This window comes from Cherax quadricarinatus, chromosome 78 (assembly GCF_038502225.1).
Source record: "Cherax quadricarinatus isolate ZL_2023a chromosome 78, ASM3850222v1, whole genome shotgun sequence".
In the NCBI taxonomy this organism is placed as follows: Eukaryota; Metazoa; Arthropoda; class Malacostraca; order Decapoda; family Parastacidae; genus Cherax; species Cherax quadricarinatus.
In genome coordinates, this window is record NC_091369.1 from 19,056,731 (window position 1) to 19,081,730 (window position 25,000).

Genomic DNA, 25,000 nt, shown 5'->3' on the forward strand with positions numbered 1-25,000 from the left:
TTCAGGGACGGGAAATCCTGTGTCACAAACCTACTGGAGTTCTATGACATGGTGACAGCAGTAAGACAAGAGAGAGAGGGGTGGGTGGATTGCATTTTCTTGGACTGTAAGAAGGCGTTTGACACAGTTCCACACAAGAGATTCGTGCAAAAACTGGAGGACCAAGCAGGGATAACAGGGAAGGCACTACAATGGATCAGGGAATACTTGTCAGGAAGACAGCAGCGAGTCATGGTACGTGGCGAGGTGTCAGAGTGGGCACCTGTGACCAGCGGGGTCCCGCAGGGGTCAGTCCTAGGACCAGTGCTGTTTCTGGTATTTGTGAACGACATGACGGAAGGAATAGACTCTGAGGTGTCCCTGTTTGCAGATGACGTGAAGTTGATGAGAAGAATTCACTCGATCGAAGACCAGGCAGAACTACAAAGGGATCTGGAGAGGCTGCAGACCTGGTCCAGCAATTGGCTCCTGGAGTTCAATCCCACCAAGTGCAAAGTCATGAAGATTGGGGAAGGGCAAAGAAGACCGCAGACAGAGTACAGTCTAGGGGCCAGAGACTACAAACCTCACTCAAGAAAAAAGATCTTGGGGTGAGTATAACACCAGGCACATCTCCTGAAGCGCACATCAACCAAATAACTGCTGCAGCATATGGGTGCTTAGCAAACCTCAGAACAGCATTCCGACATCTTAATAAGGAATTGTTCAGGACCCTGTACACCGTGTACGTTAGGCCCATATTGGAGTATGCGGCACCAGTTTGGAACCCACACCTAGCCCAGCACGTAAAGAAGCTAGAGAAAGTGTATAGGTTTGCAACAAGACTAGTCCCAGGGCTAAGATGTATGTCCTACGAGGAGAGGTTAAGGGAAATCAACCTGACGACACTGGAGGACAGGAGAGATAGGGGGGACATGTAACGACATACAAAATACTGAGAGGAATTGACAAGGTGGACAAAGACAGGATGTTCCAGAGACTGGACACAGCAACACGGGGACACAGTTGGAAGTTGAAGACACAGATGAATCACAGGGATGTTAGGAAGTATTTCTTCAGCCACAGAGTAGTTAGGAAGTGGAATAGTTTGGGAAGCGATGTAGTGGAGGCAGGATCCATACATAGCTTTAAGCAGAGGTATGATAAAGCTCAAGGTTCAGGGAGAGTGACCTAGTAGCGACCAGTGAAGAGGCGGGGCCAGAAGCTTGGACTCGACCCCTGCAACCTCAACTAGGTGAGTACAACTAGGTGAGTACACACACGCACACACACACACACAGACACACACACACCCACACACACACACACACACACACACACACACACACACACACTCACACACACGCACACACACACACACACACACACACACACACACACACACACACACCCACCCACACACACACACACACACACACACACACACACACACACACACACACACACACACACAGCCCTGCCAAATGCAAAGTCATGAAGATCGGGGAAGGGCAAAGAAGACGGCAGAGTATAGTCTAGGTGGCCAAAGACTGCAAATCTCACTCAAGGAAAAAGATCTTAGGGTGAGTATAACAGGGAGCACATCTCCTGAGGTGCACATCGGTCAGGTAACTGCTGCAGCGTACGCGAGTCTTGCAAACCTAAGGATAACGTTCCAATACCTTAGTAAGGAATCGTTCAAGACTCTGTGCACCATATACGTCAGGCCCATATTGGAGTATGCAGCACCAGTTTGGAATCCACAGCTGGTCAAACACGTCAAGAAATTACAGAAAGTGCAAATTTTTGTAACAAGACTAGTCCCACAGCTAAGGGGATTGTCCTACGAAGAAAGGTTAAGGGAAACTAGCCTGACGACACTGAGGGACAGGAGGTTCAAGGGAGACATGATAACGACATATAAACTGTGCAGAATAGAAAAGGTGGACAAAGACAGGATGTTCTAGAGATGGGACACAGAAACAATGGGTCACAGTTGGAAGTTGAAGACTCAGTTAAGTCAAAGGGATGATAGAAAGTATTTCTTCAGTCTTAGAGTTGTCAGGCAGTGGAATAGCCTAGAAAGTGACGTAGTGGAGGCGGGAACCATACATAGTTTTAAGACGAGGTTTGATAAAGCTCATGGAGCAGGGAGAGAGAGGACCTAGTAGCAATCAGCAAAGAGGCAGGGCCAGGAGCTATGAATCGACCCCTGCAACCGCAAATAGGTGAGTACAAACAGGTGAGTATAGATAAGTACTTAGTATGCACCCTGCCAGGTTCTGTACTTCCCCAAACTACACAAACCCCCCAGAACACAGTGTTGGAGAGGAAACTGAAGGTATGGTACGTTAACACTGTTGGAATAACGAATAAGTGGGAGGAGAGGTATGAGAGAAGCAAACTGTCATCACCAGAAATTTTAGCTCTCACAGAAACTAAGCTCATGGGAATAATAACAGAAGACATTTTTCCAAATGAATAGCAGAACCTCTGGAAAGACAGAGGAAACAGAAAGGGTGGAGGAGTGGCACTGCTCATTAGAAAAAAATGGGATTTTGAGGAGCTGGAGAGAGGAGACAGAGGAAGAAGGAAAAGACTACATAATAGGAACACTTCAGTCCAGGGGTTCCATGGTGGTAATTGAAGTGATATACAACCCACCACAGAATAACAGGAGGCAAAGGCAAGAATATGATGAGAGTAACAGCGATCTTTGACACTGGCTGAAGTGACCAGAAGGGCCCATGTGGGTAGGTCAAAGCTACTGATTGTGGGTGACTTCAATCACAAAGAAATTGAGTGGGAAAACCTGGAGCCACATGGGGGCCCAGAAACGTGAAGGGCTAAGATGATGGAGGTGGTAATGGAAAACCTCATGTACCAACAAGTAAGGGACACTACCAGAGAGAGAGGAGAGGACGAACCAGCAAGACTAGACCTAATATTCACCTTGAGTAGAGCACATATTGAGGATATCACATATGAAAGACCACTCAGGGCTAGTGATCACGTGGTTCTGAGCTTTGAATACATAATAGAGTTACAAGTGGAGAGGGAAGCAGGAAGGGCAGGATGAACGAAGCCAAACTACATGAGAGGGGACTACACAGACATGAGGGTCAGTAAATGAGATCAGTAAATGAGATGATGGAATGTGACAACAATATGCAAGGAAGCTGAGGAGAGGTTTGTACCCAAGGGTAACAGAAATAACTAGAAGGCCAGGACGAGCCCTTGGTTCACCCAAAGATATAGAGAGGCCAAAACCAAGTGTGCTAGAAAATGGAAGAAGTATAGAAGGCAAAGGACCCAGGAGAATAAGGACAGCAGTTGAAGAGCAAGAAATGAATATGCACAGGTAAGGAGGCAGGCCCAACGGCGATACGAAAATGACAGCAACGAAAGCTAAGTCCGACCCGAAGCTGTTGTACAGTCAAGTCAGGAGAAAAACAATAGTCAAGGACCAGATAATCAGGATGAGGAAGGAAGGAGGGGAGGTCACAAGAAACGCCCAAGAAGTATGTGAGGACTCGACTCAAGAAATCGTAATGACACGATTGCAAATAAACCATACCCCCGGCCGGGATTGAACCCGCGGTCATAGAGTCTCAAAACTCCAGTATTTACAGAGGAGACAGAAAGGACTCCAGAAAGACGGAGAGTTGGAGTACACCATCAAGTGGAGGAGGCGAAGAGGCTCCTAAGTGAGTTAGATACCTCAAAAGCGATGGGGCCGGATATGTCTCTATGGGTCCTGAGAGAGGGAGCAGAGGCATTCTGTATACCCATAACAACAATCTTCAACACATCCATTGAAACTGGGCAACTACCTGAGGTGTATAAGACGGAAAATGTAGTCCCAGTTACTAAGAAAGGTGACACACAAGAGGCATTAAATTACCAAACAGTGTCAATGACATGTATAGTATACAAAGTCATGGAGGAGATTGTCAGGAGCAGAGTGGTGGAGAACCTAGATCGGAACAACCAGCACAGTTTCAGAGAAGGGAAATCCCGTGTCACAAATTTACTAGAGTATTATGACAGGATAACAGAAGTAAGACAAGAGAGAGAAGGGTGGGTTGATTGCATTTTCCTGGACTGCAAGAAGGCTTTCGACACAGTTCCACACAAGAGATTAGTACGATAATTAGAGGATCAGGCACACATAACAGGAAAGGCACTGCAATGGATCAGAGAATACCTGACAGGGAGGCAACATCAAGTCATAGTATGCGACGAGGTGTCAGAGTGGGCGCCTGTGACGAGCGGGGTACAGTATATGTGAATGGCATGCCGGTAGGGATAGACTCAGAAATGCCCCTGTTTCCAGATGATGTGAAGTTAATGAAGAGAATTAAATCACATGAGGATTTGCTTGTCCAGCAAATTGCTCCAGGAATTTAACCCCACCTGATGCAATGTCACGAAGACCGGGGGAGGTCAAAGAAGACCGTAGACAGAGTACAGGCTATGAGGGCCAAAATCTACAAACCTCATTCAAGGAAAAGGATCTTGGGGTTAGTATAATACCAAGCACGTCTCCTGAGGCGCACATCAACCAGATAAGTGCTGCAGCGTATGGGCTCCTGGCAAACCTAAGAATAGCGTTCTGATACCTTAGTTAGGAATCGTCCATGAATGTACATGGTGTACGTCAGGCTCACATTGGAGTATGCAGTATCCATTTGGAACCCACACCTGATCAAGCACGTTAAGAAATTGGAGAACTGCTAAGGTTTGCAACAAGACTGGTCCCGGAGCTAAGGGGGATGTCCTACGAGGAGAGATTAAGGGAAATTTACCTTACGACACTGGAGGATAGGAGGGACAGAAGGGACATTATAACAACATATAAAATACTGAGAGATATCGACATGGTGGACAGAGATAAGATGTTCCAGAGATGGGACACAGCGACAAGGGGTCCCAATTGGAAGCTGAAGACTCAGATGAGTCACAGAGATGTTAGGAAATATTTTTTTTCAGTCACAGAGTTGTCAGGCAGTGGAATAGCCTGGAAAGTGAGGTGGTGGGACAGGATCCATACATAGCTTTACAAAGAGGCATGATAATGCTCACAAGCAGTGAGTGACTCAGTAGCGACCAGTGAAGAGGTGGGGCCAAGAGCTATAACTCAACCCCTGCATCCACAATTAGATGAGTACACACACACACACACACACACACACACACACACACACATACACACACACACATACACACACATGCACACACACACACACACACACACACACACACACACACACACACACACACACCAGGGAGCTAGGACTCGACCCCTGCAACCACACACACACACACACACACACACACGGGGACCAGGAGCTTGGACTCGACCCCTGCAACCTCAACTAGGTGAGTACACACACACACACACACATATTCTCACAGGACCGCAGTGATAGAAAAGAAGCTGAAGGTTTGATACCTGATCGCAGATGGAATAACGAATAAATATGAGGAGTGGCATGAAAGAATCAATAAGAAATCCCCAGACATCATAGCAGTCACAGAAACGAAACTCACTGAGACAATAACAGACGCAATCTTCCCACCGGGATATCAGATCCTGAGGAAAGATAGGAGAAGAGTGGGAGGAGGGTTGCACTGCTCATAAAAAACAGTTGGAAATTTGAGAAAATGGAAGGCATGGACGAGATTGGAGAAAGGGACTACATAGTAGGTACAATTCAGTCTGGGGAACATAAAGTAGTCATTGGAGCGATGTATAACCCACCACAGAACTGCAGGAGGCCGAGAGAAGTGTATGAAGGAAACAACAGAGCGATGGTGGACACACTGTCTGAGGTGGCAAGAAGAGCTCACTCGAGCAGTGCAAAGTTACTGGTTATGGGCGATTTCAACCACAGGGACATGGGGGTCCCAAAACATGGACAGCCAAGATGATGGATGTGGTACTGGAAAACCTCATGCATCAACATGTCAGGGATACTACCAGAGAAAGAGGGGAGGATGAATCAGCAAGACTGGACCTTGTGTTCACCCTGAGCAGTTCAGACATTGAGGACACCACTTAGGAGAGGCCTCTTGGAGCTAGTGATCATGTGGTTCTGAGTTTTGAATATATAGTAGAGTTACAAGTGGAGAGGGTAACAGGAATTGAATGGGAAAAGCCGGACTATGAAAGGGGGGACTAGACAGGTATGAGGAACTTCCTGCAGGAGGTTCAGTGGGATAGAGAACTGGTAGGAATGTCAGTAAACAAGGTGATGGAATATGTAACAACAAAATGCAAGGAGGCAGAGGAAAGGTTTGTTCCCAAGGGCAATAGAAGTAATGTGAAGACCAAAGCGAGTCCTTGGTTTACCCAAAGGTGTAGGAAGGCAAAAACTAAGTGCACCAGAGAATGGAAAAGGTACAGGAGGCAAAGGACCCAGGAAAATAAAGAGATTAGTCAAAGAGCCAGAAACGAGTATGCACAGGAAAGAAGGGAGGCCCAGCGACAGTTCGAAAACGACATAGCATCGAAAGTCAAGTCTGACCCAAAATTGTTGTATAGCCACATTAGGAGGAAGACAACAGTCAAAGACTAGGTGATCAGGCTGAGGAAAGAGGGTGGGAAACTCACAAGTAACGATCATGAGGTATGTGAGGAGGTCAACAAGAGATTTAAGGAAGTATTCACAGTGGAGACAGGAAGGCCTGTTGGTATATTCCAGCAAGGAATATACCAACAAGTGTTGGATGGCATACATACAACTGAGGAGGAGGTGAAGAAGCTGCTAAGGGACATTGATACCTTGAAGGCCATACCCCCGGCCGGGATTGAACCCGCGGTCATAGAGTCTCAAAACTCCAGCCCGTCGCGCTAGCCATACCTTGAAGGCAATGGGACCGGACAACATCTCCCCGTGGGTCCTTAGAGAGGGAGCAGAAATGCTGTGTGTGCCACTAACCACAATCTTCAGCACATCCCTTGAAACTGGGCAACTACCTGAGGTATGGAAGACGGCAAATGTAGTTCCCATTTTTAAAAAAGAAGACAGAAAGGGGGCAGTAAACTATAGACCCGTGTCACTGACGTCTATAGTATGCAAAGTCATGGAGAAGATTATCAGGAGGAGAGGGGTGGAGCACCTGGAATGGAACAAGAGTATGAATGCCAACCAGCACAGATGTATGGAAAGCAAATCCTGTGTCACAAACCTTCTGGAGTTTTATGATAAAGTAACAGAAGTAAGACACAAGAGAGAGGGGTGGGTTGATTGCATCTTCTTGGACTGCAAGAAGGCCTTCGACACAGTTCCTCGCAAGAGATTAGTGCAGAAGCTAGAGCATCAGGCGCATATAACAAGAAGGGCACTGCAATGGATCAGAGAATACCTGACAGGGAGGCAACAACGAGTCATGGTACGTGATGAGGTATCACAGTGGGCACCTGTGACGAGCAGGGTCCCACAGGGTTCGGTCCTAGGACCAGTGTTATTTTTGGTATATGTGAATGACATGGTGGAGAGGCTGGACACTTGGTCCACCAACTGGCTTCTCGAATTTAACCCCGCCAAATGCAAAGTCATGAAGATCAGAGAAGGACAAAGAAGACCGCAGACGGAGTATAGGCTAGGTGGCCAAAGACTGCAAACCTCACTCAAGGAGAAAGATCTTGAAGTGAATATAACATCGACCACGTCTTCGGAGGCACACATCAACCAGATAACTGCTGCAGCATATGGGCGAGTGGAAACCCGAGAACAGCATTCCAATACCTTAGTAAGGAATCGTTCAAGGCACTGTACACCGTGTACGTCAGGCCCATACTGGAGTATGCAGCACCTCTTTGGAACCCACACTTGATCAAGCATGTCAAGAAATTAGAGGAAAGTGAGGTTTGCAACAAGGTTAGCTCCAGAGCTAAGGGAAATGTCCTATGAAGAAAGATTAAGGGAAATCGGCCTGACGACACTGGAGGACAGGAGGGTTAGGGGAGACATGATAACGACATACATAATACCGTGTGGAATAGACAAGGTGGACAGAAGCAGGATGTTCCAGAGAGGGGACACAGAAACGGGTCACAGTTGGAAGTTGAAGACCCAGATTAGTTCAAGGGATGTTAGGAAGTATTTCTTCAGTCATAGAGTCGTCAGGAAGTGGAATAGCCTAGCAAGTGAGGTAGTGGAGGCAGGAACCATGCATAGCTTTAAGATGAGGTATGATAATGCTCATGGAGCAGGGAAAGAGAGAGGACCTAGTTGCACTCAGTGAAGAGGCACTGCCAGAAGCTGAGTCTCGACCCCTGCAAGCACAATTAGGTGAGTACAATTAGGTGAGTACACGCATACACACACACACACACACACACACACACACACACACACACACACACACACACACACACACACACACACACACACACACACACACAGTAGCAACCGGTGAAGAGGCGGGGCCAGGAGCTAAGACTCGACCCCTGCAACCACAAATAGGTGAGTACAAATAGGTGAGTACACAATTTTACACAAAGCTGCAAGAACTAGAGCATCCTAACAGGATAAGAGAAAATGTGATCTTAAAAGGGAGGACACAATGGCAAGAGAACCGAGGATGGCTTGTCCAAAAAGGAAGAATGGGTAGAAAGGCTCAATAGGAAAATGGATCAAAAAGGGAAAAAAAGGTTAAATGAGCTTTGCAAGAATATGTTAGAGAAGCTATCTTCAGAGAGCAAGAAGTGGGGATCACTAGCTGTAGCTGCTGAGGTAAAAATACACAGAATGGAGGAAGAACTGGATGTGCTGAAGCATGGTGTAAAGATGTACAAAGGTGTCCCATAGCTGGATCACTACTGCACTCAACTCACACACTGAGGTGTGGGGTTCAAATCTCCTCCACTACAGCTGGAAAACACTAAGAACATGTTTTCCTAAGACACCTGTTGTCCCTGTCCCTGTTCACTCATCAATTTAATGGGTACCTGGGTATTAGTCGACTGGTGTGGGTTGCATCATGGGACAAAACTGTCTTAATTTGCCCGAAATGCTCAGCATAAGGGGTTTTCTTTATAGTAGTAAGTCACTGATGTCAGTTAGGCCTGTATACCATGTACATGTACTTGTAGTAAATAAAGATATTATTATTATTATTATTATTATTATTATTATTATTATTATTATTATTATTATTATTATTATTATTATTATTATTATTATTATTACTATGAGGTCGAATTGGCATAAGATGATTGAAATGGCAGCATCAGCTGACAGTGAGGGGACTGAAAAGAGGGGATGGAGCTAAGAAGTCCCTTGCAGAAGTAATATCAGGCCATCAGAGTGTCTTGGAGATGATAAGGAAAGCAACAAAGGAGATGTTTAAATCAGACCCAGAGATATGAAAGGAAAAGAAATGGGAAGAAGAAAGGGAGAGGTAAATATTTTTTCACGGCCTTCAGGAGGCTGAAGGGAAGACCTATGATGAAAGAAAGATATGTCTCAGGTAGCAAATTTTCACAGACTTAGGGAGTATTCGTGGGACAAAATCGACCAATCAAATTGGCATTCAAGACAGAAGTGGTATGGAACAGGATACTACAACAGAAGCCACTGTTAAAGAACTCCCAAGAATATCAATGAATGTTTCTCGATCGAGACAGAACCCAAAAAGAAAGGGAACAGCTGAGAGTGAGAGTAAGAAGAAACCAGTGGATGGAAAGAGAGATAGGACAGGCAACGACAAACAGTAAAACTCAGCCTCCTGGGGAATACCAAACAAATGCTTACAGAATCCCTTCAATCCCTGTCACCCCATACCAACCAAACACAATAACCAGAAACAAATAAAATTCCACTGCTTCCCCCTCCCAAGCACTAATTTCACAATCACAGCAGCCTCCCACAATAATCTGCTCTGCCTCTGACATCTCCAGCCTGCACCATCCTCATCCACCTCCCAAAATACAGTACTGGAAAGGAAACTGAAGGTATGACACACAAATGCAGATGGATAACATATAAGAGTGAGGAGTTGCAAGAACGAATCATTGACACATCCCCTGACATCATAACACTAACACAGACAAAATTTAAAGGGATGATGACAGATGCAATCCTTCCAACTGGATATCAGATCCTGAGGAAAGATAGACAGAACAAAGGAGGAGGAGGAGGAGTGGCACTGCTCATCAAAAACTAGAGGATTTTTGTGGATATGGGAGGAATGGACAGAGGGGAAGCAGTTGAATTCACTGTAGGAGCACTTCAGACTGGAGGTCCAAAGATGATGATAGCAATGATGTGTAACCCACCACTGAACAGCAGGAGGCCACGATAAGAGTAAGATTAATGTAACAGAGCAATAGTGGATACACTAGCTGAAGTAGCCAGAAGGGCTCGTATGGGTAGGACAAAATTACCCATTATGGAAGATTTCAATCATGTTTGTGTGTGTGATGAATGGTTTAAAAAACCGACAAGTTGAAGAATTGAGACACTTATCCAACACATGGGAATCTTTACTGAAGAAACGTTTCGCCACACAGTGGCTTCATCAGTCCAATACAAAGTAGAAATGGGTAAGAAGGAGAAGTTCGAGGAAATCAGTCCCTCAACCTGGAATCGATGTGTTCAGTCCATCACTCTTGTAGGAAATGCAGCATAGGGTCAGAGAGGTGGATTATATACTGCAATCAGATGAGCTGAAGCAGGAGGAGGCGGAATCACAGTGGGACCTGCCACTAGTGTAAGTAGGTCGTCTTCCAAAGGTTGGGCAAGCGTTGAAGTCTTTGTACCAAGATCCCATAATGTTGCAGTGTCTGACAGATGTGATGAGCCACATGGGAGACCAGTATTAGAAACCTTCATGCACCAACATTTTAGGGATACAACCAGAGAGAGAGAGAGAGTTAAGGATGTGGCAGCAAGGCTGGATTTCGTATTCGCCTTGAACAGTTTAGACATGCAGGATATCACACACGAAAAACCCCTTTGCGCTGGTGATCACGATGTCCTGAGTTTTGAATACCTTGTAGAGTTAACAGTGGAGAATGCAGCAACACGAGAATGACGGGAGAACCAAACTTCAAAACAGGGGACTACATAGGCATAAGGAGATTCTTGCATGAAGTACAGCAGGAAAGAGAACTAAAAGGAAAATCTTTTCGTTTAATAGGGGTGTACCTGCTTCCAGTGCCATGTCCGTGTGTGTGTGTGTGTGTGTGTGTGTGTGTGTGTGTGTGTGTGTGTGTGTGTGTGTGTGTGTGTGTGTGTGTGTGTGTGTGTGTGTACTCACCTATTTGTACTCACCTATTTGTGGTTGCAGGGGTCGAGTCCTAGCTCCTGGCCCCGCCTCTTCACCGGTTGCTACTAGACCCTCTCTCTCCCCGCTCCATGAGCTTTATCAAACCTCGTCTTAAAACTGTGTATGGTTCCTGCCTCCACTACGTCATTTTCTAGGCTATTCCACTGCCTTACAACTCTATGACTGAAGAAATACTTCCTACTATCTCTCTGACTCATTTGTGTCTTCAACTTCCAATTGTGGCCTCTTGTTTCTGTGTCCCCTCCCTGGAACATCCTGTCCTTGTCCACCTTGTCTATTCCACGCAGTATTTTATATGTCGTTATCATGTCTCCCCTGACCCTCCTGTCCTCCAGTGTCGTCAGGCCGATTTCCCTTAATCTTTCTTCATAGGACATTCCCCTTAGCTCTGGAACTAACCTTGTTGCAAACCTTTGTACTTTCTCTAGTTTCTTGACGTGCTTTATCAAGTGCGGGTTCCAAACAGGTGCTGCATACTCCAGTATGGGCCTGACATACACGGTGTACAGTGTCTTGAATGATTCCTTACTAAGGTGTCGGAATGCTGTTCTCAGGTTTGCCAGGCGCCCATATGCTGCAGCAGTTATCTGATTGATGTGTGCTTCCGGAGACATGCTCGGTGTTATACTCACCCCAAGATCTTTCTCCTTGAGTGAGGTTTGCAGTCTTTGGCCACCTAGCCTATACTCTGTCTGTGGTCTTCTGTGTCCTTCCCCTATCTTCATGACTTTGCATTTGGCAGGATTAAATTCGAGAAGCCATTTGCTGGACCAGGTGTCCAGTCTGTCCAGGTCTCTTTGAAGTCCTGCCTGGTCCTCATCAGATTTAATTCTCCTCATTAACTTCACATCATCTGCAAACAGGGACACTTCTGAGTCTAACCCTTCCGTCATGTCGTTCACATATACCAAAAATAGCACTGGTCCTAGGACCGACCCCTGTGGGACCCCGCTCGTCACAGGTGCCCACTGTGATACATCATTACGTACCATGACTCGTTGTTGCCTCCCTGTCAGGTATTCTCTGATCCATTGCAGTGCCCTTCCTGTTATATGCGCCTGATGCTCTAGCTTCTGCACTAATCTCTTGTGAGGAACTGTGTCAAAGGCCTTCTTGCAGTCCAAGAAGATGCAATCAACCCACCCCTCTCTCTCTTGTCTTACTTCTGTTATTTTATCATAAAACTCCAGAAGGTTTGTGACACAGGATTTGCCTTCCGTGAATCCGTGCTGGTTGGCATTTATACTCCTGTTCCGTTCCAGGTGCTCCACCACTCTCCTCCTGATAATCTTCTCCATAATTTTGCATACTATACACGTCAATGACACAGGTCTATAGTTTAGTGCCTCTTTTCTGTCTCCTTTTTTGAAAATGGGAACTACATTTGCTGTCTTCCATACCTCAGGTAGTTGCCCAGTTTCCAGGGATGTGTTGAAGATTGTGGTAAGTGGTACGCACAACATATCTGCTCCCTCTCTAAGGACCCATGGAGAGATGTTGTCCGGTCCCATTGCCTTTGAGGTATCGATGTCCCTTAGCAGTTTCTTCACCTCCTCCTCATCTGTATGTATGTCGTCCAACACTTGTTGGTGTATTCCTTGTTGGTGTCCCCATCTGGTCTGTCCCCCCAGAGTCCTTCCTGTCTCTACTGTAAATACTTCCTTAAATCTCGTGTTGAGCTCCTCACATACCTCTTGATCGTTTCTTGTGAGTTCCCCACCTTCTTTCCTCAGCCTTATCACCTGGTCCTTGACTGTTGTCTTCTTCCTAATGTGGCTATACAGCAGTTTCGGGTCAGATTTGACTTTCGATGCTATGTCGTTTTCATACTGTCTCTGGGCCTCCCTCCTTATCTGCGCATACTCGTTTCTGGCTCTTCTACTAATACCTTGTGTGTGTGTGTGTATGTGTGTGTGTACAAAATGTAACACAATTGAAGATATAATTATGATAAATGTACTGTGAATAAGCTAAGTTTCCTAAACAAGAATGTTGTTCTAAAGAATAAAAAGGCACAATACCGTGACTGGAACAATACACAAATAACTCGCACGTAAGAGAATAAAGCTTATGTCGACTACTAACTAGTCACAGAAGCGCCAAGTTGATTGATTTATTGATTAATTCTTCAGGAACGGCGTCACGACACACTTTAATCCTGAGATGACTCGTGCGAGGATCTCCATTGTGTTTCTGGTATTCTGAGGTTGATAGCTACTGCGCCATTACCTGTGGAGTAGATGCCGATCTAATTCAGAAGCTGTTCTCTGGCCATGATTAGGGTCTTACTGCAGTCCCTGTGCTTTCCACTGCAAAAACAAATTATACACTGCAGTGTAGCCGTGACCTTCAGACCAATTACTGTCTCTGAACCATGTATTGGGTGGTTTGTTACACTTGCAAATAAAAGCATGGACTCTGTTTTGTCCACCATGCATATGTGTATTCAAGATTTTCGTAACAATTCTGAATATTTCTGTTTTCTACCGAGTTTATCAGGTCGCGTATGACTTTGGTGATGGACTGATTGTCGACATCATCTGATGTCTTAGAGGTAATACGGTATGGCTTGTTCTGTTCCCTTGAGCTACAGAGCGTTTCACTGATGGCTCTTGTAGTGTTAGGGTAAACGTGTTGGTGGTACTCTGTTCCTGCAACATGGGGCCTCTTGGCTGATGCTGTGGGGTGGGAATCTGAGAAGTATAGGGAACCGGCTGAGCAAAGGCATGACCTCTTCGTTTTTGCTTCTTCAGTTACCTCAGTCGGTGTGGCCAAGGAAGTGGCCCTGGGTTCCGTGATACCGTAGCCTCCTCTGCTGGAAGCTTCTGCTCAGTGATGAAACTGTTGGAAACTCAACAACTGGCGTTTTCCACGCTTCCCTGACGCGGAGGAACCTCTACGGGCAGTGCAGGTTCAAGCCTTGATGCCTCTTGTCGTAGTTCTGACTCCGAGGTTCCGTAGCCTCACCCCTCTTACGTTTACCCAGGCAGTCCTTGGTTGGGTGAAACCGGCTTCAGATGTTGCACTTTTTCTTAAATTTACATCTGGAGATGAGGTGATTGTACTTCTGGCACCTGAAGCACGTCAAAGCTTCTTGGTTGTAAATACTAACCTGGTATTTTTCCCAGCAGCTAAGACCTGGTTGAGCTAGAAGAGGTCCTATATGTTGGATCAAGATCTTCCTCATAGGTATGTAGCCGTCCTTCTTGGATCGCAGCCTCTCAGCTTTCAGAATATTTTGTTTACTGTGGACTGCATAGAGAGGCATGTCTAGTGTGTAGCGCATTAGTATGCCTTTTGTAACTCGCTCTATGGATTTTAGCTCTGTGAGAACAAGTCATGATTCGAAGGCATTCATCTTCTGCAATACCTAATAAGACTATGTTTTTGGGAGTGTATTTCCTCTCGAGGTGCATTATTGTAGCAAACAGGGTGTCGGTGTATCCTTTATTGAACATCCTGAATTTGTTGCCTGTGAATGGTTTGACTTGCTCGATCTGAGGCAAGTAAACACTGTCTTTTCTTGTACTTCAGGGATCGTACTACTGCCAGCCTTCCCATTCCAGTATTTCTGTGGCTCAGATGGGCATACCTTGATCCATCCAGGTATGCACTGGTCAGAGTCCAGGTATGCCCTGGTCAGAGTCCAGGGAGTGGTCTCGCAGCTTCTTCGTCTGAGCTGCACTCCTCATTTCCTCATCTGAGTACTCAGTTGTATACTTGAACATCCTCTTGTTCTCTTCATCTCGAAAGAAGCCATGTGTAGCAGCTGTGCTGTAGATGTGTAACTTATATGTGAAATCTCTTGTTTTTTGCCTTCCGTATATTTCCTGTCTCCTAAATCTTAATTAACAACTCATTCCATTCCTTAGACACCAAACTAACTTTTCACCTAAATAACCTTCGTAGTAATCTAGTTCATACCTCTCCTGCTATTGATGCTTCTGGATTCTCCTCTTGTCCTCTCCAATACCTTAGAGAAACTGGCCTCTCTCTTTCTGACATACTTAAAGAGTACAAAAGAGGCGTTAGACTTGCCGACGCTAATAATACTCTTTTCTGTCATGTTAGAGATCCCAGTCACCCTATTGACTGGTCCTCTGTTAAAACTGCCAACCATCTTCTAACCTTCACAGACATCATTTTGTTGAAACATCCCTTATACACAACTGTTTTAAAATGAATCTTGGTTCTCGATTTGTCTCTGTATGTCTTCCATTCTCATTACATAGTCAAATTCTCAAAACTTCAGAACACTTGTGACTTGACCAGATCTTTATCTCCTCCTCATCTTACCTCTTCTACTTTATTATATTTTCTTTGTCTTTCCTTTCTCCTACCTTGGTGGGTTCTGACCTATGAGTCTTATACCTGTCCTACCCTCGTGGGTCTTTACTCTCCTGCAGTATCCTTTTCTTCTTTTGTTTTTAGACTACCACTACTGCTGCTTCTATTACTACTACTGCTGCTTCTACTACTACTGCTTCTACTATTACTGCTTCTACTACTACTGCTTCTACTATTACTAACACTCCACTTTCTGACTCTTGTGTCACTACCACTATTCTCCTGTTGCACTACTTATATTACTACTACCACTTCTATAATTACACTTCCTCATTTCGTTCTACTGCTCCCTTCCCTGTCCTCCTCTCCAATATATAATGACTCCCTTCTTCTTGTATGTGACTAGTTAGTGGTCCAAGTTGGAACGAAACGTCGTCCGACTTGGACCATTATTTATGCTGGTTATTTGTGTAATGTAGTTACTAAAGCAGCCACCGAGGGCGTTATACCTGCAACACAACATTTATATGTTTTATCATGCCAAGTCGTAGGTACTTCACGTGTGAGTGTAACTGTTCAAGGCGATTTTTAGTTATCATCTGAAAACAGAATTACGAAAAATAGCAATACAGACTCAATAAGGTATCCGACCAAGAGGGATACAGCCTAATAACAAAAATAATATTTATAAAAAGATAATAACCTATTACTGTCTATTTTGCTTACCACAGAAGTTGGTTGTAATGTCTACACGGTTAGCAAACAAGCCAGTAGTGATGAAGCCATTAAGGAAGAAACCCACACAGAGCAGAGCTATGGCAGTGGACGGGTCACACCCAGAGTGAGCCACTGCCAGTAAGTTCACTGCTGGTCCCATCATTGCTGCAACATACATGATGTTTCTTGCAATATTAATGCATATATTTAAAGAGTAGAGAGATGTACCACCCAGTTGTTGTGAGGGAAGCACCACTGTTTTGTTATGATAAACTATGACAGGTTTCTGGGGTACCAGCCTGAGAATAACGAAGGTCTGACAGTGACAAACGACTCATTGATAATTTCGTGAAAACACAGAAGATATCTGAGGTTTAAAAAATTGTTCAGTAAATAATCTTAGAAAAATAGAAAATAACCTTACATTAAAGACATAACTGAAAAATGAATTTTTAATAAAATATTGATATCTAATTTAAAACTTGGTCACATTCATCGACTACTGTGGAAAATCAAGTGAATTTCCATGAGTGAAACGGACTTTAGTGTGTGAGACAGCGATTAAGGAGAGAGGATCAGTAAGGGGGGAGTGTTGCAGCGTGGTCACGTTGCAACAGTTCGTCTTGACAACCTCAATTGTAAGGCTGATTAGGTTCTAAGGGCATTATGAGCTAATATCCTGTCTAGAGTATAAAAGCATGGACTACACTAGGGATACAGGTTGAATAGCTTAGTATGTACAATTTAGCTATAAGCCTATAACTATGGCATGCTTGAGATCCAGACATACTTATAGACCATAGTTGTGTGACTGACCTTGTGGAGTCAGTCACACAAATGTCAAGGGAGGAGAGAGACGTATCTCGCCTCACGTTAATATTCCAGGTGTATTTTTGTGTTTCATAATCAGTATTTCTTAGTAATTCTAGGAGTTGTAACTAGTTATCCCAGGAGACTCCACAAGGTAGGTTCTCATTATTAAGTACTGAAAACGGGTATTGTCAGGTATCAGTAATGTTAGCAACACCATTAGCCTGGTATCTTCCCTGGTATAGAAGCGCCGAGATACCATCGATACCCCGGTAATTACTGTTCTATCTGTTAAGGTAAATTCTATGATATCTGAGCATGGAATGGCGGGTACTTGGATTGGATTTAATTAATGATCTGATTGATGATTCGATTAATTAGTAGTCACTTGCAGTAAAATACCTCTAATCAAGACAATCACAACTGAAGGACCCCAGTTTGATACCAGGACGAGTCGATACTTTGACCATGTTTATGTACTATAAGTAGGTATCTGGGTGCTAGCCTACAGTTATGGGTCCCATTCCTTAGACAGAGATGGACTTTGCAATCAGATGAGGTAGCATAACAGATTTTCGCCTCTAAATTCAACTGACCAATAGTGCTGAAGACTCTGCGTACAGAGAGGACAGAGAGTAGTCCCCGCGCCATCACCATGTCTGCCACTGTGGCAGAGATAATGGCACCCAGGTAGCGACACAGGAACGGCAGAGCAGACAATACACCGTTCTGCAAGTATGAATCAAATATTAATACATATTTCACCAATTACACAATTTTTTCCAGTATAATAGGGATGCACTCGAGTTGGAACTGCTAATGCTGTAAAATTGGATGTCAGGTATCAAATGAATCTTCATATGTACTGAGCACCGTGAGGGAAAAGTCAGTAAATTGGGCTTATAATAGTTCAGACTTGGAGAGACTGTTACAATGTGTCACTGCTCGCACTGCCATCTAGCGGGCCGCTGCGAAACTCCAAAATTCGTCGGGGTCTGAGCTGTTTAGTTTCTACTCCTGGTAGTATTAACTTTTCCTAGTCTGGCTGGAAGTTTGGGGAAATCGCTTCACCTCTATTCTTCTCCTAATCAGCTGTATAGCCATTGTGGCTTAGCGCTTCTTTTTTATAATAATAATAATACTAATAATAATAATAATAATAATAATAATAATAATAATAATAATTCTCCTGATCAGGTAAGGTGATCTACCAGGAATATTGTTTAATTTTTTGTATTTAATTTGGTTAACAGTAATAACATTGGAGTACAGTTACACCCTATGTCTTTCTTCATTGTTATACCTAATAACCATCTTGTAACCAGTGTTTTTCATTATCAGTTTTGCTGCTGGAATGGTCATTCACAGTAGACGTTGATGTCTAGATCCCAGACGATGGAACTTAGTGGGCCATAGAGACTCCTCGTCTCTTCTTTGATATCTGGAGTGAGATACTGTGAACCAATATTGACAGGAGCTTCGTCATCTATGAAAAATCAGACTATTACCGCCTACTCAGGATAACTAACATACTATCTTCATTACATTTTAAGGAGACATCCTGGACTAAGAAAGGTCTCATGTCTCAAGATCCATTGGACCAACGGCAGCCTTTTTTATGATATTTAATTTAATACTTTTTAATTTTTCCACTTTTATTTTTTCCCCGAAGTTATTCATCATTTCTTTTTCCATAATTGTGATCAGGGGGGAGGAGCTTCCCTGACAATGGCGACCTTGCCAGGATCGACTCTCGATTCATCATCTTCCTGAAGGTTCAGTTGGCTGTAAAAGTAAAGGGCGAGTTGATTATCGTCATTTCCTATGGAATTGGTCGCTGTATAGCCCTTGTGGCTTAGCGCTTCTTTTTGATTATAATAATATGGAATTGGTGTCAAGTCGTTACTGGTAGTCTTGTTAGACTTACTGTTGTTAGTTCCAGGGTTCGCTTTAGGTGTCTACCATTGTGTGAACCATGTGTATTTAAACTTTGCGAAGGTTGTTGAACCCACAACTGTGTTCTTCCAAGAAGGAAAATTTTGTTCATCTCCTGTGTGAAGAATTATTAAGTGCATGACACTGTGTTCCTGTTTTGAACATGATGTTTCAACCATTAGTTTGTCTTAGCACAGACTGGCAATATTTTATTTTTATATTTATTTTCTCGACATGAATTCTTTGGATTTGTGGTTAAGAGCTGGAAAAGAGATGGGATTTACTGGACATTAGCTGGACAGCTATATTACTTCTGAGAAAACTATAGAGGAAAAAAAAGCAGGAAAGAGTAGCTCGCGTAGGGAAACAAGAGCAAGAAAGAATAACTCGGGAGGTGAAAAGGAAACAGGAAAGGGTAGGTAGGGAAGATAGCGTTCAGACAAGAGAGGTAGCATTCAAACTTAAAGAAATTGAAGAAGAAGCTAAGCAGAGAGATCTGGAACAGCTGAAATTAGAGTTAGAAACCAAGAAGTTAGAATACTCTAAACAGGAAAGGGGTAATAGAGTACCCTACCCTAGAATGCCTAAAATACCACCTTTCACGTAACAGGATGACAAATCTGCATATATCACAAGATTCGAGAACACTGCCACTCTATGTGAGTGGCCGTTAGATTCTTGGGCTACTAGATTTGCCATACTTTTGTCTGGTTCAGCTTTAAATGTTTATTCTAATTTACCTTCTGATGTAATAACTAATTATAGTTTTCTAAAGGGAGTTATACTTATATCTTCCAAGAAATCACCCATCATTACAGGTCGGAGTTCCGTCATACTAAGGTAACTCCAAATCAAAATTACATCCAGTTCTTAAGAAATGCTTTCAGATTTTTTGATTCATGGAGACTTCGACTTCGAGACTTCGAGACTTCGACTCGATAAGAGACCTTATGGTAAGATATCAGTTTCTCTCTTCTGTAACCTCTGATCTAAGAATATTGATAAAAAAATCCCGCAATGTTCAAACAGCTTCAGAAATTACTCAAGCTGCAGATATATATTCTTTTGCGCATAATAACTACCCTAAGGAGCGTAGCAGATATAAATTTGTAGTCCATAAGCAGAGGGGCCCAACACCTCTGTCCCTAACAATTGCACTGCCTTCACGATAAAATGTTTCAACTGTAATGAATTTGGACATAGACATCAAGAATGTTCCAAAATGAAAGGGCAGAATATCGGAAAATGTTTCACCGTAGTTAATATTAACGCACCTTTTACTGAAGGCTGTGTTAACGGAATGAATGTTTCAACAATTCTTAGAGATACTGGATGCTCCTGTATTGTCTCTAGTAAGATTTTTCCGTAATTTAGATCCGTCACTGTAAAACTACTAAATTAACTGATTACTTAGGACAAAATGATTCCTTTCCTACCATCAAATGTTTCGTAAGACGCAAGTGGTTGACAGGTTGGGTAGATGCAATGGTTGCCCCAATAACTTCGTGATGTGTTATGACGGGGAACATTGAAGGTGCTACTTTACTTTCTGAAGGAGATTGTTAGGAATTTTCAAGCACTTCTAAGAGAAATTTGGACCCTCACCGTCCTAACTCTTTGGTTTCTTCCACTACAGTACCAGAAGTGAGTCGGACTGATAACTTGAATCAGAGTGTTGATGTTAACAAAGGCGCTGGAAAACCCTTCGCAATTCATTCCTTAAATCCGGATGGCACAGACACGAAGAAGCACGAGTTACTGAATCTATTCAAGAAGATCCAATTAACGTCCTTAATGGAGCACAGTCTAAGGTAAAACCTATCCATCTGTTGGTTCTTTCCAAATAAGCGCCTATTGAGCTGTCTCACATAGGTTTAGAGGGTCTTTAAAACACTTGGACTTCTAAGGAAGGAAATTTTCTTTTAAATTTGTATATAAAGAAAACCTTCTGTTCGAGAATATAATGTTTGCAGAAAATTCAAATGATGTGGGTAGAAGTCTGTTAGTAATTCCTAAGGATTGCCAGGAGACTATTTTTAATATTTCTCATGACCTGGCAGTCTCTGGCCATGTTTCACATAGGAAGTCCTATGAGAATATCAAGGACTTATACTTCTGGTCTAGGATGTCTTCTGACATCTATAATGTTGCAACCCCTGAATGGGTCATAATGTATATAATGTATATTACCTTTTCATATAATTTTATATTGCTTATATTTGCGATAATAGCTAAATCGTAAATATATTGCTTTATATTATTATTTGACTTAGTTATATTGCTAGGTAGGATGTAACATTCATATATTTTTATAATGTGCTCATAGTTCAAGTCTTGATTGTCTAACTACTCTAATTATCGCTCGTGGCTCGTTATTCTGCCGGCTTCTCGGTGTTGTTGGGCAGCAACTGTCCATGGAGCAATCACGTGATTGAGGGGGGTGTTCACACCTCGCCTGAAGTAGTCAGTCTGGGCTAGACTCTCTTGGTGGTTGGACGTATTCCTGACAAGACGTGCCTAACTCTCCCTTATTGATCCTTGTTGGAAGATCGTCTCTGTCGCTTTCTTGTTGTTAGTTCTGTGGAACTCTGTTCACAGAACATTGTCTAGACTTAGTGATTTTCGACGTTGTACTGAGGTTGTATGTCGCATAGACACTCTGAGCAACTCAGGTCCTGAGCTGTAGCTTCTGACCTAATTTGTACTGTTATCTGTGTACTGTCACAGTCGGGGATTTTCTTATGCTGAACTTAGATTCAGTAGTATGGGAGTTTTGTGACTTTTGTGGAGGATCTGCAGATGGTCCCTACTTAGTGTCTTTATATTATCTCCTTGATCCTGATTCTGTGTCACAGTTGCTTGTTATATTGCTATTGGGCTTAGCAGTCGTTTTATTGTTCAAGCAAGCTATTCTGATTGTGAGGTGGCCAAGAAGTTAGTTGATGTAAGGACTTTGTCAGTCACTGGTTTAAGTCTAGTCGAGTCTTGAGACATAGCGAACTACTTAGATCTCTTACACACATACACACAAACTTGCTTGTACATATTTGTGATATCTCATTAAATGTTTATGTACCAGACGGTACTTAAGATATAAAGATGTGATATGTGCCTTCAGCACAATACTACTGTACACAAGAGAAGTGATTATTTTGATTATGTTCATTAAATTAATTTAATTTGATAATATACTCCTAGACATCTTGATTGTTAATAAATTTATTAAATTTTAATTTCTTTAGTTAGTTACCTACCAGTTGCAATCTTGAAGCACTAATAATTATTATTGAATTCTAATGGATAATTGGACAAGGATACTGACTACTTGTTACGAAAACCCAGTAACAGGCTGAATGCTAGAAGGGCAGTCCTTTCTAGTATTCACTGGAGATCTCTATGCTTATTAGAAATCGCGTTTTTTGTAACATAAGTATTGTAGATCTTGTCACAAAATGCCGGTCTTTTCAGTCCCAATTGCTAGTTGTAGTGGATAAAGTTGGTCCTGTCTCTCCTCGCTCATCAAGAGGTCATGAATATATCTTGACTGTGAATGACTAAGCGTCTAATTTCCCAGAGGCGGTGCCCTTGAAATCCATTACGTCACCAGAAGTTTCAGAAGCATGACTATATATTTTTTCCCGAGTAGGAATATCCAGAGAAAAAGAATAGGAATATCCAGATCAAAGAATAAAATTTAACTTCTTAACTAATGGACCAACTTCATCATCTTCCAGGTGTTCAACATCTTTACACGACACTTTACCATCGAAATTGTCATGGAAGAGTGGAAAGACAACATGCCATCTTAAAGTCAATATTAAAGAAACTATCTTTCCCTAGCTGACTGGCACAGGTATGTGCCATGCGCTCTCTGTGCTCTGCGTGGAATCCCAAGTGATTCGTTTGGATATTTCCCTTTGAATTACTCTATGAAGACAAGCTCCTGGGCCTCTATTTATATTGAATGAACTGTGGTCCAAAGTTATTAAACTTGATGTTCAAAACACCTCTCAATTTTTTTTTTTTTTGAGATTTTAGAGAAAGTTTAGAAGAAACCACTGAGTTGGTTGTCAAGAACCTGAATATATATATCTATGGAAACATAAAAGACCTATTTTGACCTAAGGAGCTCTAAACGTAAATTTAATATTTCTGAAATTTTGGTTCCTTTACCACAAATCTAACAAATCGTTAATTTCCTGACGCGGACCGTATAAAGTAGTAAAGGTCTGTATTAAGTTAGATTATGTCTTGGATGTCAAGGGTCAGAAAAGATGTATCATGTCAACATTTTGAAGTTGTACCATCGTAGAGAAGTTATTGTTTGTTTAAACTTCTTTGATGAAGTTACTATATCTTTCAGTTTAATTAACAGTCTTGATTCTTATGAATGTAAAGTCTGTGTTACAGATAACGAATCTTACACAGAGTCGAAGGAACTTCTTGATATTTTAACTGGTGATTCTCCAACGAGTAACACAAACGTCAACATCAACAGTGATCTATCTGAAAAGCAAAGAAGACGTTGTGTAGTTTCAAAAATAGGTTGGATAAATACATGAGTGGGTGTGAGTTGGACCTGACTAGCTTGTGCTACTAGGTCGGATGCACTGCTCCTCCCATAAGTGACGTGTCTGACCTCACTAGGTCAGTGAGGTCAGATGGTCAGTGAGCTTAAGGTCACTAGGTCAGCGAGCTTAAGCCAATGGGAGAATTTGACCTGCCTTGCATAGGCCAGTAGGCCTGTTGCAGTATTCCTTCTTATGTTCTTATGTTCTAATAAATTTCAGGTTGTATATAAAGCTGGCTCGGACAACCACCTGTCAGATTGGTTGAGCCGATGTACTTGTAAAGAGTTCTTTTTCCTATGGAAGTTAACTTGTTTCCTCCGACAATAAGTTTTGGAAAGGGTAATGTGAGGGAAAAATTGCGAAAATTCGCTTATGGTAGTTCAGACTCCGAGGAACTGTGTCCCCACCCGCACTGCCATCTAGCGGGCCACTGTATAACTCCAGATTTCTTCGGGTCTCAGTTCCTTTTAGTTTCTACTTCTGGCAGTATTAACTTTACCTGGTGTGGGTTGAAGTTAAGGAAATTACTTCACCTCTACTCTTCTCCTGAGCAGGTAAGGTGATCTACCAGGAATATAGGAAAATTGTTTCATTATTTTGTATTTAACCTGCTTACCAGTAATGATATTGGAGTCAAATTACCATTCTTTGTCTTCACGTTTATACTTAATAACCATCTTGTAACAAGTGTTAGTATTAGAGGCACATAATAAGTCCAACTACTGAATCCATTGTTTAAGCAAACAATGGAAGACATTATTAGCTAGGCATGTAATGAACTACTTATTTAATTAGGAACGTTAGTAATTAGTTGGCATTGTTACGAAATCAGCCGAAAAATATTACATTGCAATATTTTTCGACTGTTACACTGGAAAGACCAGAACTAGAGCACGCCAAAGCCATGCTGGTTTTGGATTCCACTGTAAAGTACATTTGTGGTTAGTGGTGGTTGGATGAATCCTATTAGAGCCAGCCATTAAGGAATTTTAAGACCCCTGCCATGGGTTCCAGCTGTCGTGTTATTACGAGAAAGATATGAACTACAAAGGACCAGGTGATGACGGGGGATAACAGAGAATTATGCGATAAGCTCGCCAGAAGATTCAAAGAGATCTTCACTGAAGAAAACGAAGAGCTACCTAAAAGCACAGTAGAAGAATAGATTAACAAATGTTGGAAAACATAAAGACAACAAAAGAGGCAATGAAACTACTACAATAGTTTGATGTAACATAAACACTGGGACTAGGCAACATACCCTCTTGGGTGCTGAGAGTAGTACCGCTATGTGACAGTGGCACAGGTCTTCAACCAGAGTCTTGAATGAGGGCAGCTGTCAGAAAGCATGTGGTTGTCCGGTATATAACATGAGGGGGAGGGGGTGAAAAAGGTACTGA

General features: G+C 42.9%; 2 protein-coding genes across 2 annotated transcripts in view; both read right to left on the reverse strand.

Moving 5' to 3' along the window:
* LOC128701484 (methyltransferase-like protein 25B) overlaps nucleotides 1–25,000 on the reverse strand; it is a gene marked incomplete at its 5' end in the record, with an annotated part of 360,140 nt that overhangs the window by 96,485 nt on the left and 238,655 nt on the right.
* Nucleotides 1–25,000, reverse strand: part of LOC128701481 (sialin) — a 185,207-nt gene that overhangs the window by 25,542 nt on the left and 134,665 nt on the right. The window contains exons 10-11 of the mRNA XM_053795175.2: nucleotides 17,691–17,823; nucleotides 16,294–16,449 (exon numbers count right to left, since the gene is read on the reverse strand). Of these exons, the coding sequence (XP_053651150.2) occupies nucleotides 16,294–16,449; nucleotides 17,691–17,823 (289 nt within the window). The remainder of the gene's footprint in view (nucleotides 1–16,293; nucleotides 16,450–17,690; nucleotides 17,824–25,000) is intronic.